At 37.0% G+C, this 18240-nt stretch overlaps 3 protein-coding genes across 6 annotated transcripts in view; 1 reads left to right on the plus strand and 2 right to left on the minus strand.

Moving 5' to 3' along the window:
* Nucleotides 1-7597: 7597 nt before the first annotated feature.
* Nucleotides 7598-8796, minus strand: LOC148866963 (chlorophyll a-b binding protein, chloroplastic). Its single transcript, XM_088975627.1, has one exon. The coding sequence runs from the start codon at nucleotides 8584-8586 to the stop codon at nucleotides 7783-7785; it is 804 nt and encodes a 267-aa protein (XP_088831753.1). The 5' UTR covers nucleotides 8587-8796; the 3' UTR covers nucleotides 7598-7782.
* Nucleotides 8797-9955: 1159 nt separating this feature from the next.
* Nucleotides 9956-10978, plus strand: LOC148866964 (chlorophyll a-b binding protein 40, chloroplastic-like). The gene has a single exon (XM_088975630.1). The coding sequence runs from the start codon at nucleotides 10014-10016 to the stop codon at nucleotides 10815-10817; it is 804 nt and encodes a 267-aa protein (XP_088831756.1). The 5' UTR covers nucleotides 9956-10013; the 3' UTR covers nucleotides 10818-10978.
* A 341-nt stretch (nucleotides 10979-11319) lies between these two features.
* LOC148866965 (putative starch synthase 4, chloroplastic/amyloplastic) overlaps nucleotides 11320-18240 on the minus strand; it is a 29791-nt gene continuing 22870 nt past the window's right edge. For 2 of the 4 annotated variants that reach the window (XM_088975628.1, XM_088975629.1), the window contains exons 12-16: nucleotides 16803-16928; nucleotides 14642-14791; nucleotides 14349-14410; nucleotides 12137-12212; nucleotides 11320-11990 (exon numbers count right to left, since the gene is read on the minus strand). In XM_088975628.1, coding sequence (XP_088831754.1) covers nucleotides 11814-11990; nucleotides 12137-12212; nucleotides 14349-14410; nucleotides 14642-14791; nucleotides 16803-16928 — 591 coding nt within the window. In that variant the 3' untranslated portion in view covers nucleotides 11320-11813. Of the gene's footprint in view, nucleotides 11991-12136; nucleotides 12213-14348; nucleotides 14411-14641; nucleotides 14792-16802; nucleotides 17219-18240 lie in introns of all 4 variants that reach the window. The other 2 variants (XR_016109375.1, XR_016109374.1) reach the window with 2 other exon arrangements.

Genomic DNA, 18240 nt, shown 5'->3' on the forward strand with positions numbered 1-18240 from the left:
AATCAATTTATCAATTAAATGATAAACTTTTGGCTTTCTAGTTTCCATTAATCATAGACATAAATTAGTGATAGTAGGCAAATTCTACAAATTTGAATGGTTGGGCACATCAAGTTTATAGTGTTGTAATTGATATTTCAACTGATTTTTGAAAAAATTGTAGAATTCATCTAATGGACGCCATGAAGGGTGCAGAATGGGTGGACGAATTTCAAAAATTTTCCTACCTTCTCTCAATTAGGAATTATATTCCCTAAATTTAGAATACAATATTCAATGATTCTACTTGAACCATAATCGAACCAGATTTGAACCAAAAGGAAATAGGGAGGATTATACCTAATCTAGAGAAACAATATCTCCCAAAGTTGGTGTTCACGCCCAAAGAAGACACCAAGATCCGCTCTTGCTGAAGATGACACAGCTGTGGATGGAACGAAACCAGTAGGGTGCATCCTACACACAGGATCCTTCGCAAGAACCCACTGGAAACTTCGAACACCGAATCATTTTCAGTCTTTTCTGTAAGACTGATGTCAAGAAATGATTTCTTGACTTCTTTATTCTGCAAAGATCGAATCTTGCAAGAGGGGTAGGTGGCGGCTGGAGGAGAACTCCTGGGACGAAGATGGCTGAACAGCTTTTCTTCTCTCTAGAGTTTTGTGAGATATAATCTCTGTACACAGAAGACTTTCTTCTCCACTGGAAAAACTTGGTTCGAAATCTGGTATTTTCGAATTGGTTTTCTCATCCTTTCTTCTTGATTAAGAAAACCTCCTAATTAGGAGTTATCCCAATCCAAATCAATATTTGGATAGGGGATTATCTTAATCCTATCTGCAGATTAAGTTAGTTTACTCCTGATCTTATCAGGAGGTTACCAAATTCAAATCTGATTTGAATTTGGTCTCTCAGAGTGGATAAGGTCAAAAGCCCAATCCTTTTACTAACATTAATCTCAGATTCACCCCATAGATGGGTGATCATATTAGCCCAACTCATAATGGGCTTTTGGCCCATTAAGTGTTTAGTGCTTAACTAGCTTCCAACCTACTGCCCAGTTGGGCTTCTTTGTATGGCGTGGGACCCAAGCATTGATCTACACACCAGCCACATGGGTTCGGCCCAGCCGAATTCACTGAAAAACCCAGTGACCCCTTGAGCCCATCACATGGACCCTATGGGCCCAACACTTACATTAAGTGGTCCTTGGGCCAAGCCATCTTATAAAAACCCAGGGACTGTGGGCAGGTGCAAGATTAGCCCATCAGGTATTATTCTAAATGGTCTTACACTTAACATCTTAGCCCTTAATGATCAAGCACTGCCCGACAAGAGAGGACCTCTCCCTCGGCTACAAGGAACAGTGTCGCACTCTCTACTCACATGGATCCCGGGAATTAAAACCATTTGCAAATCTTTTGAAACTGTATATATATATATTAATTTTGCAAAACAAAATTCTAACGATTGAAATCAGCTGCCGGCAGTTTGGTTTCCATTAGAGAGAGTGCATTCCCGATCATTACCATTGTCCGACAAAGGGGCTGATTTTGTCACTATGATCACTCACTCAGATGAATTCTCAAACTGCCCCAACATGCCTAGGTTTTAACCCCCGCTAAGGATCTCACTGATTGACATATCAAAAACAGCTTGATCCGATACCTAGTGAAGTGTCATAATCGAGTCTAGGGGTCAGGTGTAACTTTCCAGTTTTGCCCATCTGTCTCCAAGGTCCAGGGCAATACTAGAAATCTGGTCCGGTTCAAGGATTCAAGTAATCCCACACTACATACCCCGGTGGCCAAGACAAGCCATCCCAACACTTGGTGGCACACCAGTATCAGCCTTGTCAGGATTAATCTCCCCAGACTTATTCAATGGCTGTGAACATTTAAAACTAACACGAGTCTCTATAAGTGTCCAGTTTTAGGGTCTTACACAGAAATAGACCAAACAAATGAATCAAACATGCACTTTATTTATTTACACTAAATGTCAAAAGTACATCAAATTGGATTGAAGCTAAGGGCATACAAAACTGTCTAACAATTTTTTTCTTAATGATGAAACTTCTCAACCAAATTACATATGTCATCAACTTTGAAGGATTTATAAGCATCCTTAAGATCAAAAGTCGTATTTAAAATAAGATGCTCTCTTGCTTGTTCACTGAATCTACTATTTAACTCTTGCAATTGATGATCTATAGTGGATGTAAATATATTTATTTAACTTTGAGAAACAAGCATTCATATCAGGAGCTTGAATATCTTGATGTTGACAAAAAGATGTCACACTCTTTAAAAGAGCTTTTCAACCATCATCTCTCAATTTTTGTATCAACAATTTTGTTGTAAAGACTAAATGCATAGCATTAAAAATGTCTTGAGTTTTTTTTTTTTTGTTACTCTGACAAAGTACATCAGTGATTCTCATTATTTTCTTCATCACATGTATAATAAATACAAAATCAAATGACTAGTATTTCACAACAAAAGTAGCATCTCCACGTTGAGAATATGTGGATCCTTTAGTAGATATGTTTTTGAGAACTGAGAATGTTACAGTAAACATCTTTATTAGATTGCAAATTGAATTAAAATGGGAACTCCACCTAGTATCTCTAAGTTGTTCCAAAGTGCCAATTTAATTAATCCATCTTCTAGTTTCAAGATCATCAATTACAACCAAACATGCAATTTCAACTGCATGGATAGTTTGCAATTCATCATTATGCTTACAAGAAACATTAATAGTGTTAACAATAGATGTTAGGTTTTAAAACAATGTTAGCCACCGAACAATATCTATTGAAGCTTTCAAGTATAATCGATTGTTCAAAACTTGTTCTAAAGATTGCTTCTCTATCACCTTTTTTAATATGACATAGATGATTCTTTAAGTTCTCATAACACCTAAGAACATAGTTATGGGCTGAACCAGCATCTTTCTCCATATGATTTAAGAAAGGACAATCCTTATCACTATTAACTTTTCTGCAATTTTTAAATCATTTAACAGTGAATGTATTTGATACAACTTTTCTAATTGGTTTCTTTGCAAAAATATAGCATTGAAAACAAAATGCATCATTTTTGTAGGGGAATGCTTCAACCAAGGAAAACTTTTTAACCATTCAGAGCAAAATTGACAATGATGACTTTCTGAACCAAATAATAGATACTCAGATTGGAGAAACTAATATGACCCAAACTTAATACATGACCTTCAAATTTCATCTTGTTGATTAACCGGGTGGTCTAAAATTTGTGGTCATAATCCTGAATCACGAATTAAAGAAGCAATATCCACATTTTATCATTCAATTCTTAGAGTTGAAGAATTGTGATTGGTAGGTGGTTGCTCAAGATACTAATATTAGATGTAAGAGTTGGTTCACTAGATTTTCTATAATTGAAAAACTAACACATTATGCTATGGAATAAAAGGATATAATATTAAAAACAATTAAACAATATTATAAATGTACAATACAAATAAGATATGAAAGTCTGAATCAATAGTTGGAATTAATGAATTAGATAAAGAACAACTAAATAGGAGTATTTTATTTTATTTTAAATATATAAAATTTTGATTATATAATTAATGAATTAATATATTATAAAAATAGAATGGAATTTTGTGTAAATAGAGCAACTTTTAGTTGCTCTAGGCTTTTAGTAATATTGTATACACAATATACTTGTTTTGTTGTCCCTACTATTTTGCATTATTCAATATATGCTTATGTTATATTCAATTCGCTTCTACCAAACCACTCTTTATGATTATTGTAATGTCTAAGAAGTGAAAAAAATCAATTGCAATTGCATTCTTCACAATTCAGTGAGTTCACTCACTATTAAAGCTTCAAAGTACAAATTCCACTGATCACTTTGCTAGTTCGGTAGTTCCACTATTCCAGTCTTCCAAGATTTCTTCACACGACCAAGCTTCAACCATTAAAGTGTTCTTTTCTTATCTCTTAATCTTCCTTTAGTTCTAATATATTATAAGCAAGTGGGTAGGGCCCCTGACTCCAGGTGTCTTGTCCGATCTTTAGGTGTCTATCACCTCTCTGACACGTATCCCTTGGCATGAGTGCCCAAACCTATTTTGATGGTTAGTTTTGTATTCATCAGATAATTTTAGCCTCATTAGTTACAGACTTTCACACCTCAGACAACTCAATTTTCATTGACTTGCAGGTACTTTGCCACCTCCAAGCTTCCCCGAGTCACTGAGCAACTTTTGATATTCATCAATATTGTGAACATCTTCCGATCAGTGTTTAGAAAAGTGGTGACTGGCCGGTTGGAATAGTTGCACTGTGACTAGGGAGGGACCTTAGTCGGTTCGGTCATACCCACCGCAGTTGATAAAAAACCAATGTAAACTCGCCCTGGTTTTGTGAAATTGCTTGGATCCTTAATAATAGAAATTTTAAAATGTTCTTAATGATACTTGAACCCATGACCTCTAATTTCTATATATTGCTTAATTACCATTAACCCACCTCTTTATTTGACTTAATTAAGGCACTTTAACCCTTAGTCATTTGCTTTAAAAGTCAAGGAACTTGCCATCTGACATATTTAAATATGTTATATATAGTATTTAATATTTATATGACATGTAGTATATATATGTATATACCATGCCATCATGGTTTGACCCGGGTTGAACCTCTGACCCATGAATCTCTCCCTTCTCTAGTTCTATGCCCTGTCCAATTTTCTGAAAATTGCCATCTCCTTTTAGATGTCGTTTCATGTTTGGATAGAAAGTCTGCATTGAGATCTGCTGTAAGACACATTGTTTTAAAAGGCTTAAGCCGTGAGGCGTGTCACATAGATTTTGCCTCAAGGCTTAAGCCTCACAACTTTGATGTAAGGGTTAAGTAGGGTTGGCAACAGGGCGGGGACCATATTCTCCGTTCTCGACCTCGGTTTTGAAATTAATCTCCATCCCCATCCTCAACCCCTGCCAAGGATTAATAGGAATGAAAGTTATACTGCAATTCAAATTCTTAGTAAGCTTAGAGATAAACAACAAATTCGAAGCAAAGGTAGGAACATGAAGAGCATACTTAAATGAGAGATTCTTGTTGAGGTTTAGCTCTCCCATTCTAGAAATAGTGGAGAGAGAACCATCAACCACCCTCACCTTATCTTGGTCCGACAATAGATGATATGATGCAAATAGAGAGGACATATGTATCATATTGTTAGTGGCTCCTAAATTAATTACCCAAGAACTAGAATTTATAGGACTAGTAACACTATGAGTAGAGATAGTGCCTATTTTGGCAAGGGAAGAGGATGCAAGGGGGTTGTTCCTCAACTAGACCATGGCTTGGCTAAGGATTTCAAACCCAACCCCAATTGGAGATTCCTATTAATCCCCACCCCCAACCTCGACCCCGGTCGAGGATTCCTATTAATCCCCATCCCTGCCTTGCTAAAACAATCCCTTTCCCCACCAAGTCGGGTCCCCAACCCTATCGGATTGAGGCATAAGCCTCAAGGTGTGAGGCATAAAAGGGCATAGGCCTCATATCTCAATGATTATTTAGTGATTTAATTCTAAAAAAGTATAAATTTTATTATTTAAAATATATAGAAAAACACTTCAATAATTATAGGCCAAATAAAAAGTAAAACAAGAAAAACCAATAAGGCAAATCAAATTCTATTAGTTTTTCTTATTGTTTTAGGAGAGTTCATGCAAAAAGGACTAATTAAGTTTCTTAGTCTCTTTTGGATAATTTAAGTAGGATTTTTCTTATTGTTCTAAATATAATGTCATAAGTTTGTTATTTTTCTCACTTCTATTAATGGATCTTTTTTCCTTTTAATAATAATAATAATAATCATATATAATAATATTATTATCATTATTATTATTATTATTATTATAGATCAAATAACTAAGTTCTTTCCTTTCTTCTAAATTGTTTTTTCTATATGAAGTGTAAAATGTTTATAATTGTTAATTGACTAATTATTATTTTATTTAATACTTAAATGCTAAAATTTATTACTTATAAGTTTCTAGTTTGTGGATATGTGTACTTTCTATTATTTTAATTTAGTATTTATATGTTATTTTCATGATTTTACAAACTTTAATTAATTAGGCTTGGGCCATTATGCCTTAACTACACTTTTAACCCTTTTAAAACCTTGGTAAGACGATCTGCTGTCTCAATACACGAGTCAGCTGTCCCCTTGTGCGGGACTGTTTGGACACCGCAACGGTGGAAGAGGGGAAGAGAGAGTCAATTTGGAGTTTGGATTTCTTGCGCACCAAAACCCTGCTCACGTTTATCATGCAAGGGGAGATGTTCCCACTTAACGGGGTAGTGTGTTGTGAGTAAACGTGGGCAGGGTTCTCGTGGATAGGAGATTCGAACTCGTCACTTTGGCTGTTTGGAAAAAATAGCCTATGGGTGCCTCTACATGTGACACCTCGGCTAATTTAGGTTACTATTTTGCCCACACTCATTCACAGCAGGCTCTCAAAACAGCCATACAGCTTGTCGGCGGTGAGCAGGGTGCAGCCGCCGTCCACGGCGTTTCAATGTCAGGAAGTCGAGCATCAAGCTTTTATCTTGACGCATTTAATGGCGGGGAGGTTCTTCCATCATCGTACAACTCGCCTTCGACGAATTCTAGTGTATTTTCGCTTGCACCATTTCTCCGAAGAAAAAGGCGAAACAGGAATGAAAACACGAAAAAGAAAAGGAATCGATCGAATGGGAGAGGGATAAAGAACACAGAAATTGAAGCAATCGAGCAATACTGTGGCCATTTGTAATTCCGTTCCACACAGAGCATCAGGAGATTACAATTCCGTGTTTTCGTTCTGCCGTATGCTTCCCTCCGAGAATCGCATACACGAGGAATCATCTTTCCGTCAATGACGGCAGTAACGTAGAACCCATATTGGTGCTCGGGGCTGTAGGCAACGAACTTGGAAACTCACCGGTGGCCTTTCTTCTTAGATTTCAGTTGTCTTTAACTTGCTGCTTCACTGCCGAATCAAAATGTAGATTTGAGATCATCTTCTCAGGTATTACTTGGGTGGTAATCCAAGGACAGAGACGATGTAAAGCTGTTTGAAACAATGCTCCGGCTTTCCTCCTTGGATTCATCTCTCTGTCAGTGATACTCCTTCCTAGTCGTTCCTTTGGAAACTCTGCTCAATTTGTTTTACAGTCCTTGCATTAGACTTCTTTAACTCAATCATCGGGTATCGGTGGCTTTAGAATCGTGAATCTATCAATCTGTCTTTTGGAATTTTGATTGTAAATCATTTAGTACAAGAATCTAACAGTTTCTTAATTTCACAATTCTGCTTCTGTATCCAACTTAGTAGAAGAATCTAGCAGTTTCTTGACAGCTTCGGAAAGAAAACTCAATAAAGAAACCAAAATGAAAAATTCGATGGCTTAATCTCTTGGACTTGGGATCCTTCAATCCGGTTGCCTCCTGTTCTTTAATTCTTTTGTCAGTGACTTAAAATTAGCCCAGTTAAACAGCTGCCCATAAAAGAAATTAGATCAGAGATAAAAAGTAGATGAATATTTGAGAATGATGGCTAAACTTTTGATTAATTTGAAAAAGGGCCACTCCTACTACTACTACTACATATAATTCACACTTTTGTGCATCAATTTAAACAATTTACATCACACGCACCAAGTTCATCAAATCCACACTGAAATGAGGAGGACCGTCTCATGGTCCAGAACTCTTTTTTCTTTCTTGCTCACTTTCCGGGGACGAAGTTTGTGGCGTAGGCCCAAGCGTTGTTGTTAACAGGGTCGGCCAGGTGGTCAGCCAGGTTCTCCAAGGGTCCCTTGCCAGTCACAATGGCCTGAACAAAGAATCCAAACATGGAAAACATGGCCAGTCTTCCATTCTTGATCTCCTTCACCTTAAGCTCAGCAAAAGCCTCTGGGTCATCAGCAAGGCCAAGTGGGTCGAAGCTGCCGCCGGGGTAGAGTGGGTCTGTCACCTCACCAAGAGGCCCGCCGGCGACACGGTAGCCCTCGACGGCACCCATCAAGATAACTTGAGTAGCCCAGATGGCCAGAATGCTCTGAGCGTGAATCAAGCTTGGGTTGCCCAAGTAGTCCAATCCACCCTCGCTGAAGATCTGTGCGCCAGCCTTGAACCACACGGCCTCGCCGAACTTGACACCATTCCGAGCGAGCAGCTCGGGGAAGACACACCCAAGAGCTCCAAGCATGGCCCATCTGCAGTGGATGACCTCGAGCTCACGGTTCTTGGCGAAGGTCTCAGGGTCAGCGGACAGCCCAGCAGTGTCCCAACCGTAGTCACCAGGGAATTCACCAGTGAGGTAGGAGGGAGGCTCACCGGAGAAGGGACCCAAGTACTTGACTCTGTCTGGTCCATACCATGGGCTACCGGATGAGACGGGCTTCGGCTTGGCCACAGTCTTTCTCATGGTGATCCTGCCTTCACCGAGAAGCTCCGACGCAGAGGGAGCGAGCTTCACGGCCCTTCCGGCCAAAGAGGGAGAGGAGAGAGCCATTGTAGATGCAGCCATGGTAGAAGAGCAGAGTGAGAAGAGGAATGAATTAGTGTGAAGATGAAGAACAGAGAGAGATGGGTGTCTGTGGCTGCTGTTCTTAGATTTGTATTAATAGCAATAGAGAGCCAACTGGTCCTTATCTTTGGAGATCTGTTCCTTCCTTCTCATTGGTTGATACTATCATGAATCTAGATTTTGGTTGCTCACTTGGCACTCTGGAGGCCACCAATCAATCCCGAATACTTGTCAAATGAGTACTGCCACTCTCCAGGTCCTACCCATTTGCTATGCATATCAAGAATCTCCTTTCATGGCGATGAGGCTCTTGTGTCAACCAATTGGCTTATGCCAACTGCCCTATCAGATTATACAATATCTTTTTTTGATAAATTATACCCTACTTTCAGGACCACCAAGAAGGTAAATGCCTACATACATTACCCATCCTCTTTCAATCAGGACTGTTTAATGGGTGGACCAGACTCTCACAGTCAAGATACAAGAGAAGTTGGATCGGTTGACCAGGAGCAAGAATGTGAGCATGACCATAAAGATAAACTACAATTAAAACACATTCACCCCAAAACTGAAGAATCCTGACTAGTTCAAGAATATGTTTATGTTTATATTCAACAACCTTAGTTTGTTTAGGGGTGAAAATACAACTCCACTAGTGAATGACAACGTTATACTTAAATTTGTTTTCCAAGGAAATAAGCTCAGTGCCATTATCAATCCATGGTTTTGTGTCCATCCGATTCGAATGTTTGTTTTAGAATTTTAAAAGCAATTATTTTATTCACCGTATAAAAGGATTATGAAAGAAAGCAATTTGTTCTAGTGGGACCCATCAAATCGAAGTTCCAAAATGTTGCGAAGTTCAGACTTCAGACTTCAGAGGGACTGATGGTCCCACTCCCACACCATCCGGTCAGGTGCACTGGCTCCCCTCAATTAATGGTAATTGATAAATGATCCCAGCAGCATAAGTTACACATCCTAGGACCCAAATCAAACGGCTATGATAGATCACTGTATTAGATAGATGACCATAGAAGCTGTCACATATGGATGTGGAATTGTGGATCCCACACACAAACTTACACCCTAAAATTAATTATAGAGCAGTAACAAGTAATGAAACGTGGAGTTTCAACCTTATCTCTGCCACTTGGGATTCTCAACGGGAAGGCAGGAGAAATTATCTGAGCAACTGGTGGTTCATGGAGTGCCAGCTGGGATGGGAAGATATTCCAAACAATCTTGGATCCCAGATTCAGAATTCTCCAATGGGAAGAGAGAAATGGATACCAAAAGGATAAGACACTTGGCGGTTGGTTATCTCCGTTCTTATTAATACCAACCTCTTTGACAACACTCTCCCACCACTCTCTTCTTGCATACATTTCCTACTTATCAGAGGCAATCTCCCTTTCTCTGCAATGGCTGCCTCTACAATGGCTCTCTCCTCCCCTTCTTTGGCCGGAAAGGCCGTGAAGCTCTCTCTCTCTGCGTCGGAGCTTCTCGGTGAAGGCAGGGTCACCATGAGAAAGACTGTGGCCAAGCCAAAGCCCGTCTCATCCGGTAGCCCATGGTATGGACCAGACAGAGTCAAGTACTTGGGTCCCTTCTCCGGTGAGCCTCCCTCCTACCTCACTGGTGAATTCCCTGGTGACTACGGCTGGGACACTGCTGGGCTGTCCGCTGACCCTGAGACCTTCGCCAAGAACCGTGAGCTCGAGGTCATCCACTGCAGATGGGCCATGCTTGGAGCTCTTGGGTGTGTCTTCCCTGAGCTGCTCGCTCGGAATGGTGTTAAGTTCGGCGAGGCCGTGTGGTTCAAGGCTGGTGCACAGATCTTCAGCGAGGGTGGATTGGACTACTTGGGCAACCCAAGCTTGATCCACGCCCAGAGCATCCTGGCCATCTGGGCTACTCAAGTTATCTTGATGGGTGCCGTCGAGGGCTACCGTGTCGCCGGCGGGCCTCTTGGTGAGGTGACAGACCCACTCTACCCCGGCGGCAGCTTCGACCCACTTGGCCTTGCTGATGACCCAGAGGCTTTCTCTGAGCTCAAGGTGAAGGAGATCAAGAATGGCAGATTGGCCATGTTTTCCATGTTTGGTTTCTTTGTCCAGGCCATTGTGACTGGCAAGGGTCCATTGGAGAACCTTGCTGACCACCTTGCAGATCCTGTCAACAACAATGCCTGGGCCTATGCCACCAACTTTGTCCCTGGAAAGTGAGTGAGAGTGGGGAGAGAATTATTATTTCAAAAGAACAAAGCGTGTAGGAAGCTGTTGAGAATGTGAGATTATTAATGCTGGAGTAAATTGGTGAAAATTCATGCAAAGATGTGGATTTTGTGAATTAATGCTGAATACTTTCTTGTGTTTTGATTCTTCAATAACCTCTAGCAATCAATCTCTTCCTTGCCTGTTGTGAGTTTTTGGTTGGGGAACTTTTTCTTTCAAGGCTGTCTTTGTGACCATGTACGAGCAGATAACAAACCTTCCTCCGTAGCAGGGCTGAAAATATAATTAAAATTTTTCAGTTTGAACAAGTTTTCTATCCCTTCTACAATGAAACAAAGGGGGCTTATTTGAAGCCACAGTTCCTAGGCTCATTGTTTTTGTTGCTCTTCTGCCTATAAATTTAAGCAAAATAATCAATCAAAGAATATAACCAGTAATTTGGGAAGAACGTACAAGATAATTCAAGTTTTTAGAAGAGAAGGAAAAGGATACATTTTACATGAACATCTAATTGAGTATCTATTAACAAATATCATCCATATTTAAGCACTTATATGATTTAAATGTACTTTACATTGATTATCAAAACCTTACCTGTTGAAACAGAATATAACAAAGCTAGACGACTTTCTTCAGGTGCAAGAAAATTGCTTCAACAGAATATAAAGGGAACACATATACATTGTTATTGTTGTTGTTCATCAAGAACAAAAGAATGGCTTGACCTAACTCCAAAAATGTAAACTGCACTTTATTTAGGAAATCAATCTCCATCTACCTTTGAACTCCACTCAGAATCATCAGCTTCAAAAAATTCTTTCAATGCTACTGCACCTTTTTTCTGTCCACGGACAAAAATTAAGGCAAGCTCTGGATGTGCTTCTTAGAAACAACCAACCACACACAGTTCCGTCAGCTGTGCAGGTGCATGGGTTTTGGAAAAAACACACCACCTTCTACTGTAACAAAACAAACTCCAGACAGGGATCAAGTCCGATGTGCCACCCTTGCTCTAGCCACAGACTTCTCATAAAGCTCTTCATATTGTGATGCTGAAGAATCCCAACTAAAATCAATTGTCATGTCTTTTTGAACAAGTTGCTGCCAACTCTCACCATTATTGACATAGTAGTTAAATGCACGATCCAAAGCACTGTTTACTCCCTTTAGAGATGTTTGCAAAATCAAAGTGATGAATGGAGAGGAGAAAATATTTAAATGGTTCAGAAACATGTTTCCCACAAAGCCCACAAAGGAAAATTAATAAAAGAAAGATGAGTCACAAATTCTATTATAGGCAGCTTCATTACCTGCTCATCAGGTGTCAAAAATGTAAATCCATTGCGAAAGCAAACTGGAACCATATCATCATCAACATCAAAAACACTACAAGAAGAAGGATTTATGGAGAACTTAGTCAAGATAGAAAGACCCCTAGTCTTTGGAATAAAATGTTGAGCAATAAGGAAACCACATGTCCAAAAATGATTATGGAGAACCAGAATGCTGAGGGGGATGAGTGGGAAACTAGAGAGGATAAGATCAGAAGTGGACCTATTTGAAGAACCTAGGAGTTGCTCTAATAGGTGATAAAATGAGGGAAAGTATAGTAGACTACTAAGGTGTTGTTCCTATGACACTGACCTCTCACATTTGAGTTGGAGAACCAGAATGCTGAGGTGGATGAGTGGGAAACTAGAGAGGATAAGATCAGAAGTGGACCTATTTGAAGAACCTAGGAGTTGCTCTAATAGGTGATAAAATGAGGGAAAGTATAGTAGACTACTAAGGTGTTGTTCCTATGACACTGACCTCTCACATTTGAGTTGAAGAACCAGAATGCTGAGGTGGATGAGTGGGAAACTAGAGAGGATAAGATCAGAAGTGGACCTATTTGAAGAACCTAGGAGTTGCTCTAATAGGTGATAAAATGAGGGAAAGTATAGTAGACTACTAAGGTGTTGTTCCTATGACACTGACACATTTAAGTTGGAAAGCACTGAAAACAGTGCTTTAAAAAGAATTGCCTTTCTGCTTTTGTTCTAATACCCAAATGCAGAAAATATTGCTCTAATACCCAATCTATTTGGTTATTATATTTTTTACATTGAAATATTATATATTTGGATTTTTTTACATAATTATAAATTCTTAAATTAATAATCAATTCATAACAAATAAAATAATTAAATAACTATAAAAATAATGACTTATTAAACAGGTAAATAAATATTTAAATAACTAGCTAACTATATAATAAAAATTTTATCAATAATTAATTATTTGATTTGCATATCAAAATTATTAATTAACAAAATAATAACTACATAATTTCAAATTTCAATAAAAAACGTGTAACGATCATTAAATTATTATTGATTCATTAATGAATGAATTGCTATAATTTATTAATTAATTATTTAATTAATAAATAAAATTATAATTGCTAATTTCTAAATCAATTAATTAATTAATTAATTCACTAGTAAAATTCATAATCAAAATAATACAATAATATGAAAATATAATAAATAAATAATACGTAATAATTAAATCAATGAATTTATTCATCATTAAATAATTGATGAATAATTAAATTAGCAACTAATAACTAATTAAACCATAATAACTAGTAGTGAAATTATAAATTATTTACTTATTAAAAATATTTAAATTACCATTGAACTATTAAATATTAAAATAATTTATTATTCAATGAATGACAATTAATTATGAACTTAACTAATGGCATAAATAATTAACAATGAAATAATAAAACAATAATTAATAATAAAAATTAGTATTTAAACAATCATTAAAATTAATAAATAAATTATTAATTACTTTATTAATAAAAATTTATTAAAGTTATTATTTGATTACTAATTAATATTTTATAATTAAATTAATTAATAAATCGATGCATTAATTAATTAGCTAAAAATTCATAATATAAATAGTAAATGAATAAGTAAATATATTAATAAATAAATAGTTGTTTATTTATTTATTTATTTATTTATTCATTTGTGAATAATTTATTAAATCATGATAATTAATAGCAAAGTTATTAATTAGTGAAGTTACTATTTAATTATGAAATAGTAAATTAATTATATTTATAAATGAAATTAAATAATCATTTAATTCAGAATTAATTAACTAAAATATTATTATTTAATTAGATGGTTTGGGCACATGGAGAGGAGTTCGGATGGGTTCCCCACATACACATCCAATCGTTAATTGGGAATACCTCCCATACTTGTCATGGGGAGATGTTCCTAGTGCACGGTTGGATGTGCACATCCAACAATCGACAGCACCAGTTATCTATTGGAGCTGAAGGGGCTAGAAGAGCTAGGGACAGGCCAAAAAGGACATGGGTTGAAGTACGGTAAGAAATGATTTTAAAGACCCACAACTGAACAATGGATATGCTGCTGAACAGGACAGGCAGAATGCAGAGAAAAGGCTCAAGTATAAATGTCAAGATCATTTAAAAGAGACTCTAGAACCAACCTGTCATTTAAACCACCAGTTTTTCTTGTAATGGGCACAGAACCATATCTCATTGCTATCATCTGTATAAAAAATTAGAAGTTCAAATATATAATAAACTTAAATGAATGAGAACCTTTCTCTATCAAAGATCTATTCATCTGCAGGCATTCATGCACTCATAGGATGATGATGGTTTCGTCATACATCTAACACACTGGTAGTGATGCATCAGAAAGTATTCTCAATAGCTCTGTGCAGTGAAACGTTCTATCCTCATTTAAGCAATTTCAATCAACAAAAGGGGATAATACCTGTGTAAGGCCACATGGCTCAAAGATAGATGGGATAATAAACATATCAGATGCTGCATATATGGAATGTGAGAGAGCCTCATCATACTTCAATATCAACCGAATGTGAGGGTGACTCTGGAAATGGTTTGCCATACTCACAAATTCCCTCTACATAAAATATTATCTACATCAGTAAAAAGAGATTTTCCTGACAAGTATGGCACATTAAATGTAGAAAGCACATTTGAACCTTATGGCATGCTAACAACACATGAACAAGAATTACTGTATACACTCTATTAGGAAAGGTTTGGCAATTTCACACCCACTTTTTCTGTGTTTCGATGAATCTATGTGCATGTAGAAGGAAGTGCTCTTATCTGAACCGGTATAACATTGCGATTATTCTTCCTGTCAATTTGTGACCCCTAATTTAGTGTCAATTCTAATAAGACACTTGAAATAAAACTTCGCCAAGAGACAATGAGAGTGTTTTCTTGGGTGGTTATGGGTTTGCAAAGTTGGTCTTCAATCAATTGAAGAATAAGACTGGGAAAATCTTAGGCCACTGATAGAAAATTTCATTGGATGGATAGTATTGGTTATGATTAAGGTCTTAGCCTCTTATGCCATGAGCTAGTGAAACTGGGTGTCATGAGAGGTACAGGGAAGCTTGACAGAATGTCAGCCAATAATGTGAAGGGCTTACACTTCAGTCCTAAGTGAAATGTCAGCAATAGTTTTTCCTTATGTTTTTCATGAAAGAAAATTGAGCATATGGGAAATATATTTCTAATAGTCAAGCATATAAGATAAATTAGCCCTCATTGATGCAACGTACTCGTCAAAACACATAATCATAGGAAGATGATGCCTCTATTGGGTGCAATTCAAACCTAACCACCGAAATTTACTCATTATCACTCTTCTCCACAGAGCTTCACTTTCTCTACCCAATCCAAACCTCTAAATCCATTTACCCAGGCACAAATCTTTGTTAAATGCTCTAATCTTTGTAAACCCCAGCAGCCTAACCCTCCAATTTTTTTGATCCCAATTTCTTGGGTCTACAAGCCTAACCTCATTTGACAAGGTGAACTTTCTTCCAATTCCCGTCCCCCACCCCAAAAAAAATTTACAATTTCTCCACTTTCTCCACCATAGAAGATGGGACTTTTCAAAGTTTTTTTTTTTTCTGATAACTTTAGAAGGGATAGATAATGAATCGGTAAACTGCACAAGAAACTTGATTAATGTTGTCCTACCCCCAAGAGACAAATACCTACCACATTACCAATCTTTTATCAATTCTATCCAATACCAATTGGTCCTTGGGACCCTTGGGATCTTTTGCCATAGAGGTGGGTGTACAGTTTAGTGTTGTACAACTGGTCCTTTTTGTTTGCCTTTCCCTTCCTGCTTATCTTTTCTTTTCCTTTTTTTCCTGTAACATAGAGACCTAATTCAATGGTATTTGCTTATTGGTTCCCAGTACATAAGGAATTACTGGGTGTAGAGCTTAACTTATTTTTTGATAGGTTACACTGCTTTCATGTTAATTTCTAACAGTAACAGAAACTTTGTATAGTTCCTTTTGGCTGTACATGAGCTATAGTTATCAGCTTTTCATTTTTGATACAAGTCAAAACTTCGCTATTCTCAACCAAAAGAAAAAATAGAGATCAATGATTAAGTCTGTTTGGTTCCAGTTTGGTTAACAATTCACAATAAAGAACACGATTTTTGGGGATAGTGGTTCCTTTTCAAATAATACCATTTTGAGGTCTAAACTTTATTAGTATTACTAGTTCTATTATTTTTTCTTAAGAAATTTTTTAAGAAGGAATATTTTTTATATATGATAATGTCCTTATTTTTGCTAATTTAGCTGAGATGAGGAAAAACCAGTCCCAACTTCAATACACTTCCGGAAACAAAGGAAAGTGACATATAAACAAGTTTTATAGGAACCAATCCTTGATTTTCCCCTTGTTGAAAGATTTAGGTAACTACAAGTCAAAGAATTAAAAAGAAAGAATTCAGATATAATTTTTCATAAAATTTTCCAGGAAATTATTAAATTATTTTTCACCTAAGTCTCGATGGAACACTGCCAACTGCATTTATCCATAAGCATCCAAACATGAGTGCTAAAGTTTTGGGCATAGAAAAACATTACTTGAATTTGTGAGACAGGGCTGGAACCCAGAAGTATGAACTGGCCTCCAAGTTCCAATGTCCGATGTATAGCATGTCTAATAAGATTCACACCCTTTTGTGGAACCAGTCTTGTTATGCAACTAACCTATTTCAGAGAAGACCAAAGAGTTTTAAGTTAGATAATGAGAAAAAATAGCTTCATACCACCAATTAAAGGCTATCATTAATTAGACTGAATTCATTTGCAAGTGGCTTTCCTTATCACAGATTCACAATTAGGGTGGTTACGAGATAGATTACACTTCAAATAGTTAATTTCCAGTCTTCATATTCATGAATGAAACAGTACATACCTGGAGTAAAAAAGATCCCACAATCCACAATCCAAAAAAGGAAGGCACACCTCTCCAGAAACAGGCTATTCACAGCATTCGGCTGTTAGAGAAAAAAATGTTTGCACCAGGATGATTTGAGTTTTTTTTTTTCCTTTTCCAGTGAAAAAAGTAGGTTCCAAGTAAAAGAATCACGATATGAAAGTTTTTTAGCCCAGAAGTGTTCTGATACCATGTAATACAAGAAGAAAAAAGAGAAAAGAAGGAAGAGAGAAGAGAGAAGAGAGGAAGGGAAGAGGAGAAAGAAATTGAGAAAGATACCCAAAAATCTAGCTGGTGGCGTCCAGTCTTTTATTTATATTATGGTGACAGCTCATAATAAGAATAAAAGAATAAAAAGACAAAAAAAAAAAAAAAAAACACGACAATGTACTAACAGATTTACAACATAACCTATTCAGACTTCATTGCACATGCCCAGGTCAGAAACTTCAGTATCATCTATAAAACTTGTCCCACAACACAGAACAGACTTTTACCAATCACCACAACTCAAACAAATGATGTAAAGGACTGCCACATAGCAATCATCATATACTCCAGGTAGTCAACACTCTTGTCTGAATAGAGAGAAGAACAAGAATAATCTTAGAGGTGTCAAGAATGAATGACCCCCACCTCAAAGAGTCTCTTATATATTAAAAGATATGTACAATTACAAGAATGCCCATATAGGCTGAAAGAGAAAAGAAGAATAAGAAGTATATGTAATGTACAACAAGGACTATACTAATAAGATACATCAAGTTATAGAGTCTCCACATAAAATAGATCATACAATCTGAAAGAAAACTCAGAACTGACGCAAAATCCCTGCTACACAGTTCTAATCACCAAAAAAAAATAATCCTTTACCACATGTCTCAGCACAGGAACATCAATTCTTTACCAATAGAATTAAAGTCAGCATACACCATTGGCACATAACCAACTTCATGATCCAAAACTGTCACAGAGAAAGCACACTGATGCCTTATCTCTTCATTCCAATCACTCGGTCACCCAAAAATTTGATTTCCTTGGTGCTATGACCAAGGGAAAAGGAAAAACAATGAAAACAATGGT

Source organism: Nelumbo lutea, chromosome 3 (assembly GCF_056320005.1).
Source record: "Nelumbo lutea isolate HS-2025 chromosome 3, American lotus-T2T, whole genome shotgun sequence".
NCBI classification, from domain to species: Eukaryota; Viridiplantae; Streptophyta; class Magnoliopsida; order Proteales; family Nelumbonaceae; genus Nelumbo; species Nelumbo lutea.